At 38.1% G+C, this 26,242-nt stretch overlaps 2 protein-coding genes and 1 pseudogene across 2 annotated transcripts in view; 2 read left to right on the plus strand and 1 right to left on the minus strand.

Moving 5' to 3' along the window:
- Positions 1–3,283, minus strand: part of LOC125960265 (zinc finger protein 568-like) — a 45,331-nt gene extending 42,048 nt beyond the window's left edge. Inside the window, 1 exon segment of the mRNA XM_049702971.1 lies at positions 1,785–3,283. The gene's annotated coding sequence lies outside the window, so the exon portion shown is untranslated.
- An 84-nt stretch (positions 3,284–3,367) lies between these two features.
- On the plus strand, positions 3,368–21,280 carry ZNF829 (zinc finger protein 829). The gene is made up of 4 exons (XM_033413766.2): positions 3,368–4,347; positions 9,034–9,160; positions 9,466–9,561; positions 19,324–21,280. Exons 1-4 carry the CDS (start codon positions 4,315–4,317, stop codon positions 20,301–20,303), a joined length of 1,236 nt encoding a protein of 411 aa, XP_033269657.1. The 5' UTR covers positions 3,368–4,314; the 3' UTR covers positions 20,304–21,280.
- On the plus strand, positions 11,640–13,813 carry LOC105748812 (cytochrome b5 type B-like; annotated as a pseudogene).
- Positions 21,281–26,242: the final 4,962 nt, after the last annotated feature.

Raw genomic sequence — 26,242 nt, forward strand, 5'->3', positions numbered from 1 at the left:
TTGTAGGGACAGAAAGTAGAATGGTGGTTGTCTGGAGCTGGGGGACTGAAGGAACGGGGAGTTATTGTTTAATGGGTACAGTTTCTGTTTTGCAAGATAAAAAGAGTTCTATGGATAAACAGATGGTGATGGTGGCACAGCCATGATGGATGTAATGCCACTGAACTGAACACTTAAAAATGGTTGGTAAGATGGTAAAATTTTTGTGTATTTTTTTTGCCTTTATTGAGGTATATCTGATACACAAAAAACTGCACAAATCTAATGTATATATCCTGATCAGTTTGGATATATGCATACATCTGTTAATACCAGTACCATAACCAAGGTACTAAACATATACATCACCTCCAAAAACTTCCTTGTGTTTTGTGGTTTTTTTCCAGTAAGAACAGCTAACACGAGATCTACTCTCAACGTATTTTAAAGTGCATAATACCACTTTGTTAATATAGGTACTATGTTGTACAGGGCTCTAGAACTTATTCATCTTACATAACAGAAACTTTGTACGCATTGGAAAACAATTCCCCATTTCCCTCTCTCCCAGCCCCTGGCAACCACCATTCTACTCTCTGTTTCTTTGAGTCTGATTATTTTCAATACCCCATGTAAAAGAATCACGTATTTGTCCTCTAACTGGCTTATTTCATTTAGCATAATGTCCTAAAGGTTCATCCATGTTGTCACAAATGGCAGGATTTCCTTCTTTCTTAAGGCTGAATAATATTCCAATGTACATACATGCCACATTTTCTCTACCCACTCATCTGTTAATGGATAGATGTTTCCATATCTTGGCTACTGTGAATATTGTTGCAATGAACATAGGGGTACAGATATTATGATAGCAAATTTTATGTCATGTGATGTTATCTCTATTTTACCACAATTAAAAAAATACACACACACAGAGTGTACCCTTGAACAACATGGGTTTGAACAGTGTGGGTCCACTTACAGGCAGATTTCTTTTTCAGTAAATACATACTACAGTACTACTACACGATTTGAGGTTGGTTGAATCTGCAGCTGCAGAACCTAGGATACAGAGGGCCAACTGTAAAGTTCTACTTAGATTTTTGACTGCAAGGGGTGAGGAGGGAATCGGACCCCCACGTTGTTCAAAGGTCAGCTGTACATATTGAGCAAATGAATAAATACTAATTTGGGGTAATTAAAATTAGAAGAAAGCAAAATATCAGATAAGAATAACATAGAAATGGGTGGGTAGTTTGGAGTTGGCAAGTGTTCTAAAATCTTAAGTTAGGGTTTTGTTAAACATGCATGTTAAAAATTCAAGGATAAGAGGGCTTCACTGGTGGCACAGTGGTTAAGAATCCGCCTGACAATGCAGGGGACACGGGTTCGAGCCCTGGTCCAGGAAGATCCCACACGTCACGGAAAAACTAGGCCCATGCACCACAACTACTGAGCCTGCGCTCTACAGCCCACAAGCCAAAACTACTGAAGCCCGCATGGCCTAGAGCCCGTTCTCTGAGACAAGAGAAGCCACTGCAATGAGAAGCCCGCGCACCACACAACGAAGAGTAGCCCCCGCTCACCACAACTAGAGAAAGCCCACGCGCAGGAACAAAGACCCAACACAGCCAAAAATTAATTAATTAATTAATTATTTTTTTTTAAATTCAAGGATAAGAAACCAAAGCATTGGAGAAAGAAATGGGGATAAGGTAAACCTGCACAATAAAAAATAAGGCATAATAGAACATAAAACAAATTTTTATCAGCAATCACAATAAATGTAAATGAATTAAACTCACCTATTAAAATAACAGTCAAACAGGATAAAAAGAGGAAAAGCCCAGCAATATGCTCTTAACAAGAGACAGACCTGAAGTATAAAGACATAAAGGGAAGGGGTTGTAAAATGAAATTCCTGGAAAATACAATAACAAAACACGAAAAGCAATATTATCAGACAAAAGAGAATATGGACCAGGATTCACCAGGATATTCACCAGGATAAAGAGGCATGTTTCTTATTGTCGTAGATTGGAATCTTGGTCCCAATGTTTCACCCCCTTCTAAGAGGATTACATATTCACACTTTTTGCCATTTAACTCTGCCTTGCCTTCTGACTGCGTATAATTAATGTTACACTTAGGCACCTGAATAGCTCTGGCTAACCTAATATTAGTATACTTGGGAGCAGAGGTTTTTAAGGGTGTTTTTATGATCAGTCTTGCACTCTGGTGATCTACCAGGAGAAGAACACGTCCTGGTAACCACTGTCCTTTTAGCCTGAGCTGCAGAAAGAACACACGTGGAGCAGGTTTCAATCGATTCTGCAGTCCAGCCACCCAGGCAAGCCCAGCCTAGATAAGCTGAACACAGAACCTGCAAATCTGTGAACAGGAGAATAAATGTTTGCTGTTTCATGCCACTGAGTTTAAGAGTGGTTTCTTAGGCAGCATTATTATGATTACAATAACTAATACATATAATAAAAGAAGACACAGGAAGATAAATAATAAAACTGGAAAAGATCACCAAGGGAAACTGGAGAGCAACAGAAGCGGGCCAAGAACTGCTGAGGGGAAAAAAGGGCAGCAAAGGGGACTAAGAAAGAGTAGCCAGTGGGGAGGAAAGACCACGTGAAACCAAATACAGAAAATTTTTTCAAGCGGTTACCAATTATGCCAAAGGCTACACAAAAGTCAAATGTGGTAAGACAAGAACCACTACACATATCACAATTGCAAACACCTCCACACTCACACACACTGCACATCTACCTGACAATCAGAGACAACACCACACACGTTATCATAAATCACAGACAATTACAAACATCACCATGACAAAAATATCCCATCACAATTACTCCACCACACTCAACACAACCACACCCCCATCACTGTCGCATCATCACAATCACATACACACAGGATCACAACCTCACAGACCATCATAATCACACACACACTAACTCTCCACCAGCTTCTTGTTCTAACAACTCCAGCCACGCTCCAGGAGCGTACTCCCACCCCGAGCACTCTGCACTGCCACTACTCCAGATCCCCGGGGCCTGCTTAAAGGCTCCGCCCCGTCAGCAGCGCGCGCTGGTTCAGCCCAGATTGCTTGAGGCCCTCCTTCAAGTCCCGCTCCGGGGACGCGGTAGCGTCACCTGCCGGAAACGCCCGAGTGCGCATCTAGCGCGCAGTTTCTGGGAGGCTGGGTGAAGGTGACACGCACGATGGCCCGGGCCAGGTGCCGGTAATGCCGAACCAACCCTCCGCGCCCGCCTCCCAAAGGAAGTTCCACTACACAACACCTCCCAGAAGCCCTCACGACCCGACTCAACTTCCGGCCAGAACGGAGACGGAGTTTCCTGTGTGGAGGAGGCGGGTGGGCTAGGTCTGTTCTGGTGGCTGAGCCCGAGCGTGCCGAGTTGCCGCGAACTGCAACTCTGAGACCTGGCTAAACTCTGAAAGTTGCAGGAGCAGTCATTTCGGGTGGACGCAGCGAGGGCACTGAGAGGAATCGGCCGTGGGGCTCGCTGTGGACCACATTTCCCAGAGGGCTCGGCAGCCCGTCGCTTTTCTCGCGGGAACTCGAACTTTTCATCACGCCTGGCGGGAGCGTTAGATCCTTGAGGTGAGATCGTGGGCCCCGGGGGAACTGGTTCAGCTCTGCAGGTTCGGACCCCCGGGGACCCGAAAGGCCTAAGTTGAGGAGACCGGAGGCCGATATGGAGCTCGGTACTTGGGCCTGTGCGGGCGGAGCGGCGTGAGAAGGGGGAGGTTATGCGACCCGTGTGCAGATATAGGATGCCTATCATTGTGGAATTGTGACTGTGTCCCCCTATGGTGGTGTGTGCTTGTGACCCCGCGACACTGGGGTACCTGCGACTGTGCGAGTGTATGTATTCCGTGTTGAATTTGCGATTGTATCTGTGATACCATGTTTGGCTCTGTGTGCGGATGTGGAGTGCGTGTTCCCTTGTTTTAAGAATGACTGCTTAAGGTATGTGGCACTGTGTGTATGGGTATGAGGCTCCTGTCAGCTGTGCGATTGTTACTCCAGAACTCTGTCCTTAGGAAATCTCTGCGAGGTTTTGTTAGATTATTGACCTCAACAGCAGTAACCTCAGCTTTCTCCTGAGACACTGGGATTGGAAGGGACGCCCCATTCCTCTGATCTCATTCGCTTTTGTGCTGGGGGATGGGGATGGGGCTGACCTGTGACCTGACCAGTTTGAGCAACAAGAAGAACCTGGTGTCTTACGATGACTTTCTACTTTCCAAGTTCTATCCTTCTCCAGGTGAGGCGCAGAAGAGAAGGAAACAATGCATGCTGAACTTATACAAGCAGTTTTCAGGGTATGTTGGGGTTTCCTCTTTTCTTTCGTTCTTCTGAAAGTTAATGCTTAATAAAGATGCCGTTTGATTATAGGTTCCTATAATTTTCCCACTGGAGAAAAGGATAGTTGAGCCTGCTACTGAAGCACAATAACTCCCATATACCTAATGTTTACTTATTTGGAAAATGGCTCCACTTCAGTTTGCCATGTTTTCTTCTTTTTATTTTTATATTTTATATTTTTAATTTTTTTAGATTTTTTTTTTGATGTGGACCATTTTCAAAGTCTTTATTGAATTTGTTACAATATTCTTCTGTTTTATGCTTTGGTTTTTTGGCTGCAAGGCATGTGGCATCCCAGCTTCCCCACCAGGGGTCGAACCCGCACCCCCTACGTTGGAAGGCGAAGTCCCAACCACTGGACCGCTAGGGAAGTCCCAAATTTTCTTCTTTTTAAATGCAATATTTATTATGACTTTAAAATAAAAGCACGACTATTTTAGAGATTTTAAAAACACAGATTACCAAGAAAAAATGAAATGAGACCACTCAAATAACTAGTGTTAACATTTTGGTGTATTTTCATTATTTTTCCGAAATCAGATTATGCTTCATTTATCATTTTATATCCTACATTTTCACTAAAAAGTATCATTCTCCTGTGTTGTCAAATGATCTTTGTAAATACCATTTTTCAAAGATACACTATTTTTTGTGAATGAGTTATGGTTTATTCGTCAGATGAGCTGTTTCAGACATGAAATCTTTTAACACTTATTTAAAATATTTATTTGTACAAACACACATATACACAGATACATGTAGGTTTGAGTTGCGATTTCCATGATTAATAAAGAGATTGAACAGCACTTCATATGTTTATTGGTTATCAGGGTTTCTTCTTTTGTGACACCTGTTGAAACCTTTTATTTTGCTCTTTGATTATCTTTTTTTTAATATATAAATTATTTATTTATTTTATTTTTGGCTGTGTTGGGTCTTCATTGCTGCGCACAGGCTTTCTCTAGTTGCAGAGAGCTACTCTTCGTTGTGGTGCACGGGCTTCTCATTGCGGTGGCTTCTCTTTGTTACAGAGCACAGACTCTAAGCGGGCAGGCTTCAGTAGTTGTGGCATGCGGGCTCAGTAATTCTGGCTCGCAGGCTCTAGAGCTCAGGCCTCAGTAATTGTGGCTGATGGGCTTAGTTGCTCCGTGGCATGTGGGATCTTTCCGGACCAGGAACCTGTGTCCCCTGCATTGGCAGGGGGATTCTTAGCCACTGCACCACCAGGGAAGTCCCTGGATTATCTCTTATTGATTCATGGGAATTCTTTATATTTTCTGGATATGGATCCTTTATTGATTATATTTTTCTACTATCTGGATTGTTTTATCACTTCCCTTAAGGTAGTTTTACGAATAAAATCTGACTTTTATTATATATTTTTTTATTTTTGGCTGCGTTGAGTCTTTATTGCGGTGCACAGCTTCTCATTGCTGTGGCTTCTCTCGTTGCAGAGCACGGGCTCTAGGCGCGCGGGCTTCAGTAGTTAACAGCGTGGGCTCTAGGACATACAGGCTTCGGTAGTTGTGGTGCGCAGGCTCAGTAGTTGTGGTGCACAGGCTTAGTTGCTCTGCAGCATGTGGGATCTTCCTGGACCAGGGCTCGAACCGTGTCTACTGCATTGGCAGGCGGGTTTTTAACCACTGCACCACCAGGGAAGTCCCCCTAATTTTTTATCAATTTTTTTTCCCTTGGTGGTATCTTTTTGTATCTTATTTAGGAAATCCTTCCCTGTCCCAAGGTTATGTAAATATTCTATATTTATATTTAAAGCGATAATCCCGTTTATTTACTTAACCTATTTTTAATTATTCTAGCTCCTTATTTGAGGTAATTTGACTTTTCTTCCTCTGGCTCTTTTTAAGACTCACTCTGTTTTTGGCTTTCTGTAACTCAAGTATGATGTGCCTAAATGTGCATTTCTTTTTATTTATCTGCTTGGAATTTGTTAAGCTTTTTTAATTTGTGGATAGGTATTCAGGAATATCCTCAGCCATCTTAAAAGATTGCCCTGCCTCATTCTCTCTCTTCTTCTTAGGCTCTAATTATACATAGGTTATAATTTCTCCCCCCCTTTTTTTTTTGGTCTCTTACTCTCTTTTTGGTTTTTAGAGTTAATACTTGTAGCTAAAATCAAAGCAATATTAGGGAAAAGAACTTTGCCTTGTTTCAGGACAGGAGTGGAGGGCATGGCAGGTAGCTAGAGTTTTGGGGTTCTTCCTCTAACTGGTAGAAAAAAAATCTTTATTCAGTTATGTTTCAACACTTCTAATCTTGGGGAGCTCACCAAATCATAAGGCTCTCAGTTCACTTTATGATTCTCATATCTGAAAATTAGAGTGTACCAAGGTAGAGGACTCAGAATAGGGATTGTGTTTTCTGAAGGTATAAATTGGGAGCTGAAACTAAATTTGGAACTCTCAATTTTAAAAATGTGTGTTTGGTACAGAGCCAAAGAAAACCAGGATGAGAATCAGTCTCCCCAAGTCTGTTCAGTGTAAGGCCTTTCTATCTGAATTTCTTCGGAAAAGGTCTGAGTCTTTCCTAATCCATTCTCCTTTGCCGAAGCCCAAACAGAGCATCTGGTTCCCCTCCCCCATCAACCTCTAATTACACTCACCATCTCTGTAATGAAGATTATTGCCCAATATTAATGGGAGTAACTCTAGGGAGGTAGTATACTGTAGTGGAAAATAAATTTTAAAAGGAATAAAATGAATTTTGTTCTTAGAAGCTAACCTAATGTTTAATCAGGAAATATCTGAAACATTCCAGGTAAAATCAGAAAAAGACAAGGGTATACAGCATTACCAATGTTATTTAACATTGTTTTGTAGGTATTAACCAAAGCACTTAGACAAGAGGAAAAATTAGGTTAAAAATTAGAAAAGAGAGTGTAAGATTATTACTTTCTGCAGATGCTATGACTGTGTACCTGGAAAATCAAATCAACTTATAACCAACACTTTGAAATAAGCAGGACTCCATAGGGACCAAGTAAAAGGATTTTCTTTCCCCTATAATTTCCACTCTCAACTCTATGGCTAATGTTTTCGTTGCCCTGAATGAAAGCTTGTGTAGTCCCTATAATTGTTTTGATCACTCTTTGGTATTCTTTGGTTATTTTCAGTCACAAGATCAGTCTCATTTTACTAATTACAACCTCTAGTTGAGTATAATAATGTGCAAATTTCATTTAAAGCCTTTTCTCTGAGCTCAGGTTTGCTCCAAGCTAGAAGCTTACAGTGTGAAAAGGGGGACCTACTAAGCTGCTTTGTTTCTTTAATCTGAACTCCTCTTCGCTCAATAGTCAGTTTCTTTACTATAGTCCTCTATCCTCCTCTTCTAGGTGTTGCTCTCTAGGTCTGCTCTCTAGGTCTAGATATTGTTCGGGGACTGGCCTTTTACAATTATACTGGACTTAGTTCACCATTCTCATGTTAGTTTTCTAGTTTCAGAGTATAATACCTTTCATTTTCTTAATTTACTCTCTAGTTTTGATGGAACACTTAGGCCAGTAGCTTCCTAAGAAAAACTAGACAGGAGATAATTTAACATTCATTCTCTATGGTTCTACAATTGTCTTTTTTTTTTTTTTGCCGCACCACATGACTTGTGGGATCTTAGTTCCCCAACCGGGGATCGAGCCCACGCCCCCTACATTGGAAGTGTGGAGTCTTAACCACTGGATCGCCACGGAAGTCCCTAGAATTGTCTTGATTTAATCGTCACACTAACTTGGTATTTAATCTTTCTTTTTTTTTTAAATGGGTTTTAAAAATTGTTTTATTTGGGAAAAGTGCGCCTTACAAGAGGGCAGCTGCAAAATACAGAGACGTCTGCAACAATTACTTGTTTGTGCTTAAAGTGAAAGAATGAGTGTTATCCAAGGAATCAAAGCAGTAGGTGGACAAATCAGGAGCATCTCCAAGTTATTTTCAGGAAATAGAACAACAAAATGCAAAGCCATAATTTCCGATCAAGGAATTCTTCTAAGAATTTAGCTTATCTCGTGGATTACCACCCTTCCGTCCCCTTTTAGTGGAAAAGCATGACTTACTATTGCAAACCAATTTTGGTATTTAGTCTTGCTTTGTATATAATCTTCATACTAGCTTTGGCTGTGTGTGGAATTCTCGGCCAGAATTTTTTGTCTTTTGTAATATTAAAGGAATCACTTCATTTTCTTGTTTTAAATGGTGCTGTTGAGAAATCCATTGCCATTCTGATTCCTGAAATTTTTTATGTGATCCACAGAAGCTTTTAGAAAGTTCTGTTTTTCCCTGATAGTCTGAAATTTTACTCCAAAATATAAGGTTTTTTTTTTAAGTCCATCACATTTTTCCCTCTCTTGGGGCTTAAAGAGAACATGGGAAGGAATTCTCATTTATGCAGACTTTACTGTGGCCAGGCACTGAACTGCATGCTTGCTATTTCATCTCATTGGAAAAGTCCACTCTGTTTGCACATTCCTAGACATACCCCTCTGTATATAGGAGATATGTCTTATATTGATTTAATCGATTCCATCTCCTTCGATTTGATTAATAATCTCTGTCCTTTTATGTAGCGCCCTCTACCACTTCATCTACTATCATCTTTTCTTCTCTCTTTCCATTGTGAAAGCATGTTTGTTGTTTCAGGGGTCAGTGATGTTCAGGGATGTGTCTATAAACTTCTCTCAGGAGGAATGGGAGTGCTTGGACTCTGGTCAGATGAATTTATACAAAGAAGTGATGTTGGAGAATTTCAGCAACCTGGTTTCAGTGGGTAAGGATAACTATCCCCCCAAATTCAGAGTCTGCCCTTGGGAATGTGTCCTTTCTCCATTGTGAATTACACATTTCAAGTAACCAGCAAAATTGCTGCACTCTGTTCCCCAAGGAATGGTTGAGTTGGAATGGAATGCAAGAGTTGGAAATGGGCAGCTCCACTGGGCTGTGGCTGAAGCTTCATCTTCATCTTTCTCTGGTCCTTCCCTATAGGGGCATCTGTTTCTTGATCACCAAGGGACCGGATCTGATTTCTGGGACACCAACAGCATAACCATGTCCCATGTCTTTTCTTGTGATCAGGACTTTCCAGTTCTAAGCCAACTGTGATCTCCTTATTGGAACAAGGAAAAGAGCCCTGGATGGTTGACAGAGAGCTGACGAGAGGCCTTTGTTCAGGTAAGTGAGAGGTGATAGAGCAGGAGCAGAGCCTGAGGAGGTATTACCTATATAAGATGTTATCAGAAAACTCCCCTCAAAAACCCAAGCCCTCTTCCATAAAAGAGGTATCTTGCTTTTTTTCTCTTATACTTTATTCCCAGTCCAATGTAGCAAGTACCTTCCTTTGTCATTTCTAAGAGTTATTCTACCCACCTTTTAGATTTCATTCCTTCATAGCATCTGCTGCATTTAGACTTGTATTAACAGTAGATATTCCCACCCTAAGAAGTGTGTGTGTGTTGTGTGTATGTGTTTCAATACTGGTTTTCATTTTATTGACTTTCTAAGTATTTGTTAACTTCATTAACCAGGTTGTCCTGGATAGTAATTCATTGTTTCATTTATCAAACATTTGATTTTTTTTTCCATTAAAAAAAATTCAGATATAACATACATATGGAAACTACATGAGTGATTGTATAGTGTGAAGAATTACAAGTGAATGCATCCATGTAACCACCACTTCAGACAAGTAATAGAAAATTACTAGCACCTTAGAATCCTTTCTGCCCTTTCCCAATCACTAGCCTCTTTGTCCTCCTCTTGACTTCTAACTCCGTGAAATAATTTTGCCTTTTTCTGAGCTGAATATAAGTGGAATCATACAGTATTTATACTTTTGCCTTTGTTTTTTCTCAACTTTATGTTTATGGGACACATCACCCATGTTATTGCATATAGCTGATGTTCATTCTCAGTGCTATGCTGTATTCCATTCTATGAATATATTTTATAGTGTGTATTATATATTGCTAATTATTATAAATAAGTCCTTTCTACTATTGACCGTTGGGTTGTTTTCCAGTTTTTAGCTATGTAAACATTCCTTTGGTGCATATATGTACATATTTCTTTTGGGTGTATACCCAGGAGTGGAATTACTGGTAATAGGATATGTGTTGGTTCAGTTTTAAAAGATAATGCCAGTTTTCCAAAGTGGTTATACCAATTTATACTTCCACTAGCAGTGTGAAAGTTGCTATTCCTCTGCATTCTTGCCAGTTCTTTTTTTTTTTTAATTTTATTTATTTATTTATGGCTGCGTTGGGTCTTCGTTGCTGCGTGTGGGCTTTCTCTAGTTGCTGCAAGCGGCGGCTACTCTTTGTTGCAGTGCATGGGCTTCTCAATGCAGTGGCTTCTCTTGTTGCGGAGCACAGGCTCTAGGCGTGTGGACCTCAGCAGTTGTGGCTCTCAGGCTCCAGAGAGCAGGCTCAGTAGTTGTGGCCCACGGGCTTAGTTGCTCCGTGGCATGTGGGATCCTTCCGGAGCAGGGCTCGAACCTGTGTTCCCTGCATTAGCAGGCGGATTCTTAACCACTGCGCCACCAGGGAAGCCCTTGCCAGTTCTTGATATTGCTAGACCTTTTAATTTTAGACATTCTGCAGGTGTATGTGTGTGTGTGTGTTCTGTGACTTGCCCGTTTAAGTTTCTTGCTTCTATTCATTAGGTTGTCTTAATTTTTCTTAGTGATTTGAAGGAGTTTTTTGTATATTCTGTATATGAGTCTTTGTAAATATCATCTACCACCTTATAGCTTACTTTCTTATCCTTTTAGTGCTGTCTTTTGATTTTATTAATTTTAAGTAGTCAGGCTTATCTATGTTTTCCTTTATAGTTGTTGCTTTTTGTGTTCTGTGTAGGACTCATTGCCTACCCCAAAGTCATGAAGATGCTTCCCGTGTTATATTCTAGTAGCTTTTTTGTTTTACCTTTTACATTTAGATCTCCAATTTCCTGGAGCTGATATTTGTTTATAGTATGAGGTAGGGGTCAAATTTCATTATTTTTCCATGTAAATATCCAATTGACCAGGCAATGTTTACTGAAAAGACTTTTTCCCTTTCTCTATAATGCTACCTTTGTCATAAATCATGTGTTGCCATATCTGTGAGTCTGTCTCTGAACTTTATTCTGTTCCATTGGCTTGTCTACCTTTGTCCCAATACCACACTATAATAGTACTGTAGTCTATAATAAGGCTTATTTGGCAGAGCAAGCTCTCCTGCTTCTTCTTGATAATTTTCATATAAATTTAATTTATTTTATTATAATTATTTTTCATAAATTTATTTTTAAATTTCTGGCTGCGTTGTGTCTTTGTTGCTGTGCACGGGCTCCTCATTGTGGTGGCTTCTCTTGTTGCAGAGCCCAGGCTCCAGGTACACGGGCTTCAGTATCTGTGGCTTATGGGCTGTAGAGCGCAGGCTCAGTAGTTGTGGCACACGGGCTTAGTATCTCTGCGGCATGTGGGATCTTCCCAGACCAGGGCTCAAACCCATGTCCCCTGCATTGGCAGGCGAATTCTTAACCATGTGCCACCAGGGAAGTCCTTATATAAATTTTAGAATCAGCTTGTTAATATTCACACACACATAAAAATAACTGCTGACATTTTGATTAAGGTTAAAATAAAGTTATACATCAGTTTCTGGAGAATTAACATTTTGGAACAGTCTTCTAAAAAAGTTTGATTTTTTAATTTGTGCAAGTAGTCTGCTAGGTGCTACATAGTTTAAAAAATATGTAGACTTATTAAGAAATTCATTGTTTAATGTGGGAGCTAGAACATTTCTGTAAATAATTTCTACAAAGTAGAATTCAGCAAACAAGAAGAACAAATAGGAAGCTCAGAAAAAAGTTATAAAACAGTCAAAAAATACGGAAGTGGTATTGATTCAATAGAAATTAATGGTTGGATCCTTGGAAGTAGATGTAACCTATCGAGATAGTGATAGAATTAGACCATGCTTCCATTGAGAGAGAATTCTGGATTCAACAAAGCTCTAGGAACCTAGGCAAGAGTTTGTGAATCTCCTTCCTTGCCCTCCATAGGTCTCAGCTAGCCTTAAATATTTTATAAGCAGGGATCCAGAATTTTTTTCCTCCATAAATTGAATCATTTTCCTCTCTATCATCTGTAAGAGAATTGAGCTTTCTTCATTGATTTCTGGTGCCATCTTTATTGGATAATAAATTCGCATATATGAGTCTTTCTCAGCACTCTATTGTCTTGTTATGGTATAATGCCAGTACGAGTGTCTTTATTTCTTTGGCTTGTATTTTTTAATATCTAATATCACCTTATTTTTCAGATCAAAGGTTTACTTAGCCTCTGGAGTATTTTTGCTTTTTTTGTTTTTATTTTCCTGTGTCTCACTTATTGCTTTTCCTCCCTACCAACTTGCTTACTCACTCCCTTCTCTATCTTTCCTTGACCCCATACTTTTCCACATGATCTCTGTTTATTCTTTTTCCACTTTTTTATAATTAATTAAATAGTATTAAATATATAACGTGAAAGGTAAAACTATTGTTTAAAAAGGAAATTTTTTAATATTTAAACTTTTTAAAGAGAAAATCTTTGTGAAAAATAGACAAAGAAAGATAACTTACCTTAAACTCCAAAAGTAGGAGCACGAAGTCTACCGCAAGGAAGTTGTCAGCGGAAACCTGGATAGCGGTGGAGAAGAGCTTAGGCCCAATGGCGACTGTGAAAGCAAGCAGCAGCAATGGGAAAGGGCAAGAAGGTCGAGACCTCAGTTACCTTTTACCGATTGGAGGAGGTGGCAAAGCGCAACTCCCTGAAGGAGATATGGCTGGTGATCCACGGGCAAGTCTGTGATGTCACCTGCCTCCTTAACGAGCATCCTGGTGGAGAAGAGGTTCTGCTGGAACAAGCTCGTGGAGACGCAACTGAAAGCTTTGAAGATGTAGGCCACTCGTCTGAGGCCAGAGAAGTGCTCAAGCAGTACTATATTGGTGATGTGCCTCTGAATTACATTAAACCTGGAAGTGGGGGACTTCCCTGGTGCTCCAGTGGGTAAGACTCTGTGCTCCCAATGCAGGGGGCCCGGGTTCAATCTCTGGTTGGGGAACTAGATCCCACATGGATGCCTCAACTAAGAGTCCATGTGCTGCAACTGAGAAGCCCTCATGCATGCCATAACTAAAGAACCCATGTGCTGCAACTAAGACCTGGTGCAGCCAAAATAAATAAATATTTTAAAAACAAACAAAGAAATGTGAAAGTGGTAGCAAGGACCCTCCAAAAAGCAACACGTGCAAAAGCTGCTGGTCGTATTTGATCTTCCCCATCATAGGCCATGTTCTCTTAGGTATTCTGTATCATTACTACACAGCAGAGAGCTAATCCTCCCAAGGAGACCTTGTTGAAATCTGGAAAGCATATCCACTTGGGAATGAGAACTAGAGACTTGTTTGGAGGTTGAAGCAGTGCCTTCTCTAATCCTGCTAATTGTACTCTTACCCTTCGGAACCCAGACTGTTGGCCAGATATCCACCTCAGCCCTGGGCCAATGTCCAAGTCATTTCTTAAAGCCTTACTCTCAAAGCACCTGCTCATTGTTCTGTGTCCTTGCCGTTGTTCCCTCTCTATTCTTTTCCATGGGCACCTTTATGTTTCAAAGTTTCTTTTGTAATTATGGTCCACATGTCCTAGTGACATTGCCCTTTGGTAAAATTGCTTTCCAGTACTTTGAATGCATATTAGACATACTTAACAGGGCATCACGCTCTGGTTTTGAAGCTTTTCTTTTTCCCTTTTTCTTTTAAGTAAATATTGTTTAAAATAAATAAATAAAACTCCAAAAGTACAAACCATACAGCAAAAACATGAACTGGAAATACATCAGAATTAAGGATTTCTGCTAAATGAAGGACACAATAGATAAATTTAATGCACAGTAGACTAGAAGATACTTGCTAATTAAGAGGAAGAAGTTAGTGACCCCAATAAAAATACCAATAAAGGTTAACAAGACTAAAATGCTAATAAGCCTACCAGATGTTCATACTTATTAATAATTAGAAATGCAAATGAAGGCAATAATGAAATATCACTTATTAGGCTAGGAAAGTAGAAAGCTGGGTAATGACAACTGTGGGTGGGGACAAAGAAATTCTTATGCACTTTTGGTGAAAGTATACAGTGGTGTTGCCTTTCTCTACAGCCATCTGGTACTACTTAAACAGGTATACATATGCCCCACTTTGGGGTATATATCTAAAATTGAAAATAATGCAAAAGGATAAATACTTCATGTCTTTCAAATGTCATACCAGTGTATCATCTATCAGGTCCATTCGAGGATTATTTAATTATCTTGGGAAATGTATCATTGTCTCACTATTTACTACTCATTAGGGACCAGGTTCTCTTAAAAATTAGATGTTAAATTTAAAAAGATTGATAAGTTGCGAATGATTCGTCTGGTGGAAAAGGTAGCTGAAGGGTATGGTTTTATTATCCTATAACACAGTAACTCGTTTTTGTATCCAACTTAGTGATGTTATTCCTGCATTCTTTAGGGTACCATATGAACTCAATCTCTCCTAGATAATTGGAACTAGCTTGATTATTCCTCTGGCCCTCTCATTAATGAGTTAAATAAATCTTTAAAACATGTTTAGCATATTCTGTTTCATTGGTTTATGTGGTTGTTTTTATGCCAGTACCATACTGTTTTAACTGCTGTAGCTTTGTTGTATACATTGAAATCAGAAAGTGTGATACCATTAGCTTTCTTACACTTCCTAAAGATTATTTTTAGCTCTTCCAATTTTTTTCTATTAATATTTCTGTAAAAAATGCCATTGGGATTTTTATAGGGATTGCGTTGAATCTGTAGATTACATTTTAACAGTAGGAACTCTTCCAGTCCACAAGCACGCGATCGCTTTCCATTTAGTGTCATCTTTAATTTCTTCAATGTTTTATAGTTTTCACTGTACAAGTCTTTCATCTCCCTAGTTAAGTTTATTCCTAAGTATTTAATTCCTTTTGATGCTATTATAAATGGAATTGTTTTCCTGATTTCCTTTCAGATTGTTTATTGTTAGTGTATAGAAACACTGTAGTTTTGTATCCTGCAACTGAAAACTAAATTTGTTTAATTCTGACAGTTTTTATGTGGAGCCTTTAGGGTTTTTTCTATGTCATTTTCAAATAGGGACAATTTTACTTCTAAGTTTGTTGAGAGTTTTTAATCATGAAAGGATGTTGAATTTTATGAAATGCTTCTTATCTATTGAGATGATTGTGTGATTTTTATCCTTTATTCTGTTAATGTGGTATATCACATTGATTTTTGTATGTTGAACCATCTTTGCATCCTACAGATAAATCGTAGTTGGTCATGATGTATGATCCTTTTAGTGTGCTGTTGAGAATTTTTGCATTTATATTCATCAGGGGTGTTGGCCTGTAATTTTCTTTTCTGTGACTTCCTTGTCTGGGTTTGGTCTGAGGGTAATTCTGGCTTCATAAAATGAGTTTGGAAGTCTTCCCTGCTCTTCAGTTTTTTTGGAAGAGTTTGAGAAGGATTGGCATAATGTGTGGTAGAATTCACTAGTGAACCTCCCAGCAAAGAAGAGCCTAGGCTTTTTATTACTAATTCAGTCTCCTTACTAGTTATAGACTTTCTATTTAGACTTTCTGTTTCTTCATGCCTTTCTATTTCTTCATGATTCAGTCTTGGTAGGTTGTATGTTTCTAGGAATTTTTCCATTTCCTCCAGTTTATCCAGTTTCTTGGTGTATAATTGTTCATAGTATTCTCTTATGACGGTTTTTATTTCTGTTACATCAGTTATAATGTCTCTTTTATTTCTGATTTTATTTGCGTCTCCTCTCTTTTTTTCTTAATCTAGCTAAAAGTTTGTCAATTTATCTTTTCAGTAAACCAACTATTAGTTCCATTGAACTTTTCTGTTGTTTTTCTACTCTCTATTTCATTTATCTCTGCCCTAATCTTTATTATTTCCTTCCTTCTAACTTCGGGTTTAGTTTGTTCCTTGAAATGTAAAGTTAGGTTGTATATTTGCAATTCTTCTTTTTCAATGTAGGAACTATAAAATTCCATTTTCATACTGCTTTTTCTGCATCCCATAAGTGTTTTTGTTTGTCTAAAGATATTTTCTAATTCTTTGGGCCATTGGTTGTTCAAAAGTGTGTTTTTAATTTCCACATATTTGTGAATTTTCCAGTTTTCCTTTTGCTGTTGATTTCTAGTTTTGTTCCATTGTAGTCAGAAAGATACTTGATATGATTTCCATCTTAAATTTCTTAAGACTTATTTTGTGAACTAACATGTCATCTATCCTAGGGAATGTTCCGTGTATGCTTGATAAGAATATATTCTGCTGCTGTTGAATGGAATATTCTATATATGTCATTTAGGTTCATTTGCCCTATGGTATTGTTCAAGTCACTTTTCTTTCTTGATTGTTTCTTTCTTGATTGTCTGATTGTTCTATCTATTATTGAAAGTAGGCTATTGAAGTGTCTACTGTTGTATTTTTGTCTATGTCTCCCTTCAATTTTGACAATGTTTGCTTAATATACTTAAGTGCTCTTATATTGGGTGCAGGTATGTTTATAATTGTTATAGCTTCCTGGTGAATTGACCATTTTATTATTGTATAATATCCTTGTTTGTTTTTTGTGACAGCTTTAGGTTAAAGTCTGTTTTAGCTTAAAGTCCATTTTATCTGATGTAAGTATAGCCACCCTTGCTCTCTTTAGGTTACCATTTGCATGGATTATCTTTTCCCATCCCTTCACTTTCAGCCATTATCTGTGTTCTTAAATCTAAAGTGGGTCTCTGGAGGACATCATATAATTGGATATTGTTGTTTTCTCCATTCAGCCAGTCTCTTTTGATTTGAGAGTTTAATCCATTTACATTTAAAGTTATTATTGAAGGATTTACTATTGCCGTTTTGTTCGTTGTTTTCTGTTCTTTTTGTAGTTCTTTTGTCCCGCTTTTCCTCTCTTGCTGCCTTCCTTTTGTTTCTTTGATTTTTTGTATTGATATGCTTTGAATCCTTTTTATTTTTCTTTTCTGTAATCTCTATAAGTTATCTTCTTTGTGGTTATCATTGGGCTTTCAAAAATATAACAGTATGTTTTAAGTTGATAACAATTTAACTTCAATCACATACAAAAACACTTTTACTTCTCACTACCCACACTTTGTGTTATTGCCATTGTACTCTTCTGGTACATAGATATGTTCACCAACCAGGAAGCTTCCCCCCAATCCTTGCCAAGTTTTTTACTGGGGGTGTCATTATGTGGGGAGTAGTGACCAGTCCCATCCCTTGAAACTAAGGGTCCATTGTGAATCACTTTCTTATCATAAATTCAGGTATGATCAAAAGGCACTTGTTGTGAATAACAAAAGACAGTCTAGTGGTTTTTGAAGTTCCAGTGGTTTTTGAAGCTCTGCCAGGAACTGGAAACAAAAACCAGATGTATTTTTTGTATCAGAAGTATGTATATTTTCTGTTAATTCTTTCTTCTCGGTTCAGTACCCATGCCCACAGCTATGCTGGATGTTCCCGAGTCCAGATTTTCTCTGGTTCCATTTTTCTAGATTTCTAGTTTTCTGTGAGAATGAACAACTATAATCATCCTGTCCTGTGGGATGGGGAGGAGATACAGTCTTTGAATTCATCCTTCAGCTTTTACTGTTCTCTGCACTCCACTATTAGAAATGCCTGATGCCTCCAGTTCTTGTGCATTTGTAGGGATTTGCACCATGAATCAGTACTGTGGAATTTACCCACTGTTGGCTCAATTTGATATTCTCCAGTCTGCAGTCACTTATCACTCATCCATTGGCTTTCCAGTTTCCAAGTTTTATTGCTACTGTTTCTTCTCCAGTATCTTTTGTCCTAGTGGGGTTTTCCTTTCCCCTTGTTAAGCTTTTATTATAATTTTCCTGTGGATTTCTGAACAAGAATTGGTAAATTTATATATACTGTCTGCCATTTTTAACAGAAATTATGCCCCCCTTTTATTAAAAATACAGTTGACCCTCATTACTCACAGATTATTTATGAATTCACTTACTCCCTAAGATTTATTTGTAAGCCCCAAATCAATACTTATAGTGTTTTCATGGTAATTAGCAGACATATGCAGAGCGGCAGAAAATGTTGACATGGAGTTCCTATTTTCTCACAGAAAATGTTTCATTCTTATTCTCTTCTTTCTAACACTCAAGGTTCCTCCCTTCTTAGTAACTGCCATGACTTGAAGATTCCGTTTCTCTTTCCCAGCATCAGCATCACAGAATTCCAAGGCAAACTATTTTCAGTGAATCCCCAACATACATGAGGCTCTATTCACAGAAGAAATTTACGTGTCCTCCATTCTCACCAGTTTCATTCAGCACCCTAGACTTGTTGAGGGCTGTCCCCCAGTGTGAATTTGCCAACAACATACCCTTTGCTTAGAGTTGCTGACCCTCTCCCACCCCCATTTGTACATTTCAACACATTTATTCCTCAGTAGTCCTATAGGTATGACAGTTATCCACAAATAACAAAACATATAGTATGACGCTCTGTGTGTGAGTATATGCTTATATAAATGTATATATGATTAGAATCACTGTATAATGTGGAGGATGGCCCTGAATAGTGTGGATTCATTGAAGTTGCAGGTGATTCTGATCCACACCAGGATTATAGAGTCATCTATTTCCCTAATTAACCCTCTTCAACTTCCTCTGTTGCTTCTCCTTAATGTCTGTGCTTTTCTTATCAATTTTACAAATTGCCTAGCCATATTTGAGAACTGTCTAAGCATTTACTTTCCCGAATATTTTCAGCTTAATCTTTGCATTTCTTTTTCAGAAGTTTAACCTTTCCCAGCATAGGAAAAATGAGCATATGCCTTTTTATTTTCTTCCAGATCTGGAATCCATGTGTGAGACCAAGTTACTCTCTCTAAAGAAGAGACATTTTAGTCAAGTGATGTTTACCCATGAAGACATACCCACTTTTATTCAGCCCACGTTTCTTATTCCACATCAAAAAACTATTAATGAAGAGAAGCCCTGTGAATGTAAAATATGTGGAAAGGCCTTTAATCAAAACTCACACTTTGTTCAACATCAGAGAATTCATTCTGCTGAAAAAAACTATGAATGTAAGGAGTGTGGGAAATCCTTTAGTCGTGGCTCACTTGTTGCTCGACATCAGAGGATTCACACTGGTGAAAAACCCTATGAGTGTAAAGAATGTGGCAAGGCTTTTAGCTGTAGTTCATATTTTTCTCAACATCAGAGGATTCACACTGGTGAGAAACCCTATGAATGTAAGGAATGTGGAAAAGCCTTTAATTATTGCTCAAACCTTAATGATCATCAGAGAATTCACACTGGTGAAAAACCCTATGAATGTAAAGTATGTGGAAAAGCCTTTACTAAGAGTTCACAACTTTTTCCACATCTGAGAATTCATACCGGTGAGAAACCTTATGAATGTAAGGAATGTGGGAAAGCCTTTACTCAACATTCAAGGCTTATTCAGCACCACAGGATGCATACTGGTGAGAAACCTTATAAGTGTAAGGAATGTGAGAAGGCCTTTAGTAGTGCCTCGACACTTACTAACCATCACAGAATTCATGCCGGCAAGAAACTCTATGAATGTAAAGAATGTGGAAAGGCCTTTATTCAGAGCTCAGAACTTATTCAACATCAGAGAATTCATACAGATGAAAAACCATATGAATGTAATGAATGTGGAAAGGCTTTTAATAAAGGCTCAAACCTTACTCGACATCAAAGAATTCACACTGGTGAGAAACCTTATGACTGCAAGGAATGTGGAAAAGCCTTTGGTAGTCGCTCTGACCTCATCCGCCATGAAGGAATTCATATTGGATAAATGATAGGCCCTTATGACTGTAAGGAGTGTGGAAAGGCCTTTGGTAGTTGCTGTGACCTCATCCACCATGAAGGAATTCATATTGGATAAATGATAGACCCTTTTGATAACCTTTATAATAATATATTTTAAAACAGGTAATGCAAAAAATAAACAAAAAATCCCAGATAATGCATGATCAAAGTTCCTCTCTGTAGTAGTTTTCTAGGGCTACTATAACAAAGTACCAAGTACCACAAAACTAGGTGGCTTAAAACAACAGAAACTTATTCTCTCAGTTTTTGAGCCTTGAAAACCACAATCAAAGTTGTTGGCAAGGTTGGTTCCTTCTGGGGCTCTGAGGAAGAATCTGTTCCATGCCCTTCTCCTAGCTTCTTGTAACAGTGATTTTTGACATACCTTGGCTTGTAGACGCATTGCTCCAATCTCTGCCTCCATCTCCACACTGTGTTCTCTCTGTGTCTCTTCTCTCATATGGACACTGGTCATATTGCATTAGGGATCACCCTAAGGACCTCATCTTAACTTGATTATATGTGCAAAGACCTTATTTCCATGTAAGATCACATTCACAGATACCAGGTGTTAGGACCTCAGCATAACCCGTTACACTCTGTTAACACTATTTTTTCTAAAGTATTTGTAATTTTATACATAAAGTTAATCAAATGTATTTTAAAATGTGAATTCAAGGTCTAAATTAAACTCTCTTTTCCCCCAAAAAAAGATTCTATCCCAAAACTACTTATTCCATAATTCCTTCCCAATTAGTCTCTGCTTTGATTATATAGTTTGTATTAACCTATGTTTTAGGGCCGTCTTTTCTGTATCTGTGGCCTACCAAATTACACTGTAAATTGTGTTACATAGGCTATCTTTGAATTCATGGTGGAATTATAACTTTGTTTTTGAAGGCAGCTGTATTCTTTTTACCTTTTGTAAAATTAATATTTTCTTATTGTAAAAAAAAAAAAGAGGACACCAAGAAAAAAATAAAGATTATTTGTAAGCCTATCAAACAGAGATGACTACTTCAAATTATCACAACATATCCTTACAGGCTTTATTTAGTGTAATTGTGACATGCATGCTGTACCATAACCTGCTTTTATCATGCTATTATTTCAGCAAGTATAGATGTTTATGTATCATTCCTTTTAATGGTATCATAATAATCTTTTCTGTGGTTGACTATCATTTTGCTAAATAACTACCAATAAACATTTTGGTGCCTGTTTAAACTTTGCAGTTATAAAAGTTGCCTTCTAAATGCAACTTTAGTACTTTTTTTGTTTGAAACTTAAAAACATTAAATATCAGTGCTGAAATAACTGATGAACATTTTCTTCCTATAAAAAATTGCCAATAACTCCCAATTCCCTCATAATCACTATTACAGATTTGTTTTTATCCTTTGAGACATTTTTAAAAATTTTATTTTATTTTTGGCTGTGTTGGGCCTTTTTTGCTGCATGCGGGCTTTTTCTCTGGTTGCAGTGAGCGGGGTCTACTCTTCATTGCGGAATGCGGGCTTCTCATTGCAGTGGCTTCTCTTGTTGCGGAGCATGGGCTTCAGGTGCACGGGCTTCAGTAGTTGTGGCGCACGGTCTTTGTTGCTCCACGGCATGTGGGATCTTTCTGGACCAGGGCTCAAACCCATGTCCCCTGCATTGGCAGGCGGATTCTTAACCACTGAGCCACCAGGGAAGCCCTATCCTTTGAGACCTTTTAAAAAAACTTTTTTACATGCATGCACACGCAACCAAATAAGTAAATGCTTGTAGAAAAAGTGCTGCTTTATAATTTTTTTTGTATAAATATATACTGATGATGTGTGTCTTGGATTGCTGTAAGGATAAATGAGTTAAGTGTAAAATGGTTGGGACTCTTACTAATATATAGTAACTAGCTGATAGTTATCCAACGTTAGCAGTAATATTTTCACTGTTATTATTTGTGGAAAGGACTTTTACCATGTTTCATCATGTTCACACCTCAATTTATATCAAAGAATTTATAATGAAGAAAGACCAGTGGGTATAATGTTTGTAGAAAAGAATCTCACCAACACTCCTTATTCAGCATGAAGTTTAAAAAGAAAATTAAAATCCTAAGAAAACTCAAAGACAAAGAATGGGTGAATAAGCCTACATTCACACCTCATATTTCATGCTGCACAATTTCATGCCCATCAAAAAAACCCATTTATAGTAGTTGAAAACACATTTGTCAAAAAAGAGCAAAACATGAAATATCAATAATCACTTCCCCCTCAAAGCAGAACACATGTAGGTCACATTCTTTTCCAGAATGGGAAAAAAAATATGATAGCCAACAATATCTGAATATTGATAACACCCCTCCAAATATTAGTTAAGAAGGAAATCAATCCCTGAATTATGTATATATGAAAATAAGCACATTATGTAGAAAAATGTTGAGGGTTGACAGGCAGCCAGATCTGTATTTAGATTAAAATGTATAGCTTAATAGGCATGTGGATATTAAAACATGAAGAAATTATTAATAGGGAATTCTCTGCAGTCCAGTGGTTAGGAGTCCACGCTCTCACTGCTGAGGGCTGGGGTTCAATCCTTGGTCAGGGAACTAAGACCCCACAAGCTCCGTGTAACAGCCAAAAGAAAAAAAATTATTAATAAGTGAACTAAATGTACAAGACAAAATGCTAGAAAAATAAAAGCAAACTAAATCCAAATATAGAAGAAAAGGTATCAGTAAAAAATAAAAGGCAAAAATACTTCAAGGAAAAAGTAAAATTATTTCTTTGTCAGAAAAAATACATATAGATACAAGCATTACTAATTCTGATGGAAAAAATAGAAGACAGATGAATACATAAATTATATATGGACATGATGATGTTTAGAGAGATTAATATATTTATTAATAACTGGAAATCAAGCAAAATATGTGATATTTGTAGGAAAATGTAATGACAGAATTAACTCCAAAAGACGTAAACCCTTAATAGACCCAAATAACACAGAAATAATGTTTTGATGTAATCTCTAAAGAGATCACCAAGCCAGATCATTTTATGGGCAAAATCTATCAAATATTCAAGGAATTTACAAATCAAATGAGATAAAAAACTTGTTCTGTGAGTTTCACATAATCCTGATGTAAAAAATATAATAATTTGAGTGTCATATAGTACTAAGTCTGCAAACATGAAAATTTATTCTAGCAGTCTATTAAAAGAATACAGATACTCATCATAATCTGAATCCATTACCTAAACTCAGAAATCAAATACTTTCGATAAAAACTTACCATCAGGGCTTCCCTGGTGGCGCAGTGGTTGAGAGTCCGCCTGCCGATGCAGGGGACACGGGTTCGTGCCCCAGTCTGGGAAGATCCCACATACCGCGGAGCGGCTAGGCCCGTGAGCCATGGCCGCTGAGCCTGCGCGTCCAGAGCCTGTGCTCCGCAACGGGAGAGGCCACAACAGTGAGAGACCCGCGTACCGCAAAAAACAAACAAACAAAAAACTTACCATCAAACTCTAAGGGGTCAGTAAACTAATTCAGATCATTGCCTGTTTTCGTATGGCCCGCAAGCTAAGAATGGTTTTTACATTTTTAAGTGGTTGAAATAAAATGAAAAGAAAAACAATATATTGTAAAATTATATGAAATTCATTTCATTGTTCATAAGTAAAGTTTTTAATACAGAGCCACATGTATTCACTTACATATTGTCTTTGGCTGCATTCACACTAAAACAGAGTTGAGTACCTGTGACAGACTAAGTGGTTTGCAAAGCCTATAATTTTTTTTTTTTTTATTATTGCGGTACGTGGGCCTCTCGCTGTTGTGGCCTCTCCCGCTGTGGAGCACAGGCTCTGGACGCACAGGCTCAGCGACCATGGCTCACAGGCCTAGCCGCTCCGTGGCATGTGGGATCCTCCTGGACCGGGGCACGAACCCGTGTCCCCTTCATTGGCAGGCGGATTCTTAACCACCGCACCACCAGAGAAGTCCCTAGAATTGGATTTTTAATATATTCTTATATATTCACCATTTTACATATGTCAACATACATGCAACCTGATCTCAAAATGAGTTGTTACCCCATCTGCTGTGATGTCACTGCTATCATCATTACCATTCTGTCCACATTCCAAATATTTAGCGATCCAGAAAACACCAGTCACCTATAGTTTAATGCATCTCACCATTGCCATGCACTTTGCAAAATATTTTGTTAAAAACAAAACAGTATGTTACATTCTATAATAAAATGAATGTGGATATAATGCGTGACTTTAGGAGTTACCTCCACATACTATGTCTGCATCTTAGCAATAGCCTTATAATCCCACATCCTATAATGCACAGCAGCATATTAACTGTGCAGTTAAAAAAAAGAGACAGAACTCCCACTTAAGTGGTTTATCCAAGTGTGATCCAAACTAATTTGAACATGAAATCCTATTTGCTCCTAATCGCTCATAACATTTTTGGGAAGTGTATATGTTTGGGAACTGTTTGGGTTTTTATTTCTTTTTTTGGCTAAAATCATGAATCAAAGGATGAAATTAAAGAAATCATTACAGGTAAGCTAGGAATTTGGGGATGGAGTATTTTCCATCTCCCTAATATCAGGCACTACAGGATGCCGGACAAAACTGTAAGCCATCAAAAGTATTAAGATCGCTGATAAAGGTAAATACATGGATAAATATAAAAACAGTATTAATGTAATTTTGATTTGAAAAATTTGGGGATTTTTAAAACAAGATTTAAAAAACAAATGCATAAAAATAATTGTAAATCTAGGTTAAAGTATACACAATATATAAAGATTCAGTTTGTGATATCAATAACATAAAGAGAAGGAGCCAACTGTAAAGGAATAGAGCTTTAGTATGCAATTGAAGTTGGTATCAATTTTAAATAGATTGTTGTAACTTTAGGATGTTATATGTAATCCCTCTGTTAACCAAAAAGAAAATATTTATAGAATACACAAAAAAGGAAATGAGGAGGGAATCAAAACGTGTCACTACAAAAAATCAACTAGAGATAAGACTTCCAGTTTCTAGTCCATAATGAGCTTGGGAGTCATCAATCCATTATAACAACAAGTAAAAAGCAGAATGAACTGAAAATCAACTCTTCCATAGATCCATCAGAGAATTAAGGTCACAGGGTAAACTGCTGCCCACAGACAGGTGGATACAGAGAATCAAAACTTACCAGAGCATAGGCACATTAGCAGAAACCTCTGTGGGAACCAGTACAGAAGATGGAAAACCTAAACTGTAATGGAAAAATTGCAGGAGGTTCACTGTGGACAAATCTGAGAGTTAAATGCTCCAAGGGGGTCCGAGTCTTTAAGAAGTCCCTGCACTTTTATGAGCTTTACCTCCAGGAGCCCAATCAATTCCTCACTAAGTCCTCACTAAGACTGGAGAAAAATCTCCATTGTGTTTCTGGCAGAGAGAGGGGGAAAGTCACTATTTTGAAATATTCTCAAAGCATTCTGTTCTTAATAAGGCATGCCGCAAAGGGAAACTATTGTACCAGAGCCTATAACCTACTGAGGTTTCATTAGTGTCTAACCAACCTGAGGGAAAAGAAATGCTCAGCTCCAGCCCACTCTAGCCATCCTGTCCCACCTGAGGGAGGGAAGTAGACTGAGAGGCACTGGCAAAGTTCACAGTCCAGTCGCAGTTTCACCAAGACTGAAGCTTAATCACAGGACTATAGAACATAACCCCTCCCCCTACACCTTATCACCACATCACTAAAGGTCTTACCAGTGTTCCTTTTACCCAGCACATGAAGTCTAGGTTTAAACAAAAACAAACAAAACAACAACAGAGACAATTAATAGAAAACAGTAACAAATATGATAGGTATTAATCCAATTATATCAATAACCACTTTACATATCAAAGATAAAATCAAAAA

The sequence above is a fragment of the Orcinus orca genome, chromosome 20 (assembly GCF_937001465.1).
Source record: "Orcinus orca chromosome 20, mOrcOrc1.1, whole genome shotgun sequence".
Taxonomy (NCBI): Eukaryota; Metazoa; Chordata; class Mammalia; order Artiodactyla; family Delphinidae; genus Orcinus; species Orcinus orca.

Bases quoted from the DNA above. Each gene is read 5' to 3' on its own strand.
- ZNF829 (XM_033413766.2), top strand. From the start codon at position 4,315: ATGCATGCTGAACTTATACAAGCAGTTTTCAGG. The intron at 4,348-9,033 runs GTATGTTGGGGT...TTGTTGTTTCAG, and splicing joins TTATACAAGCAGTTTTCAGG to GGGTCAGTGATGTTCAGGGA. The intron at 9,562-19,323 runs GTAAGTGAGAGG...ATTTTCTTCCAG, and splicing joins GACGAGAGGCCTTTGTTCAG to ATCTGGAATCCATGTGTGAG.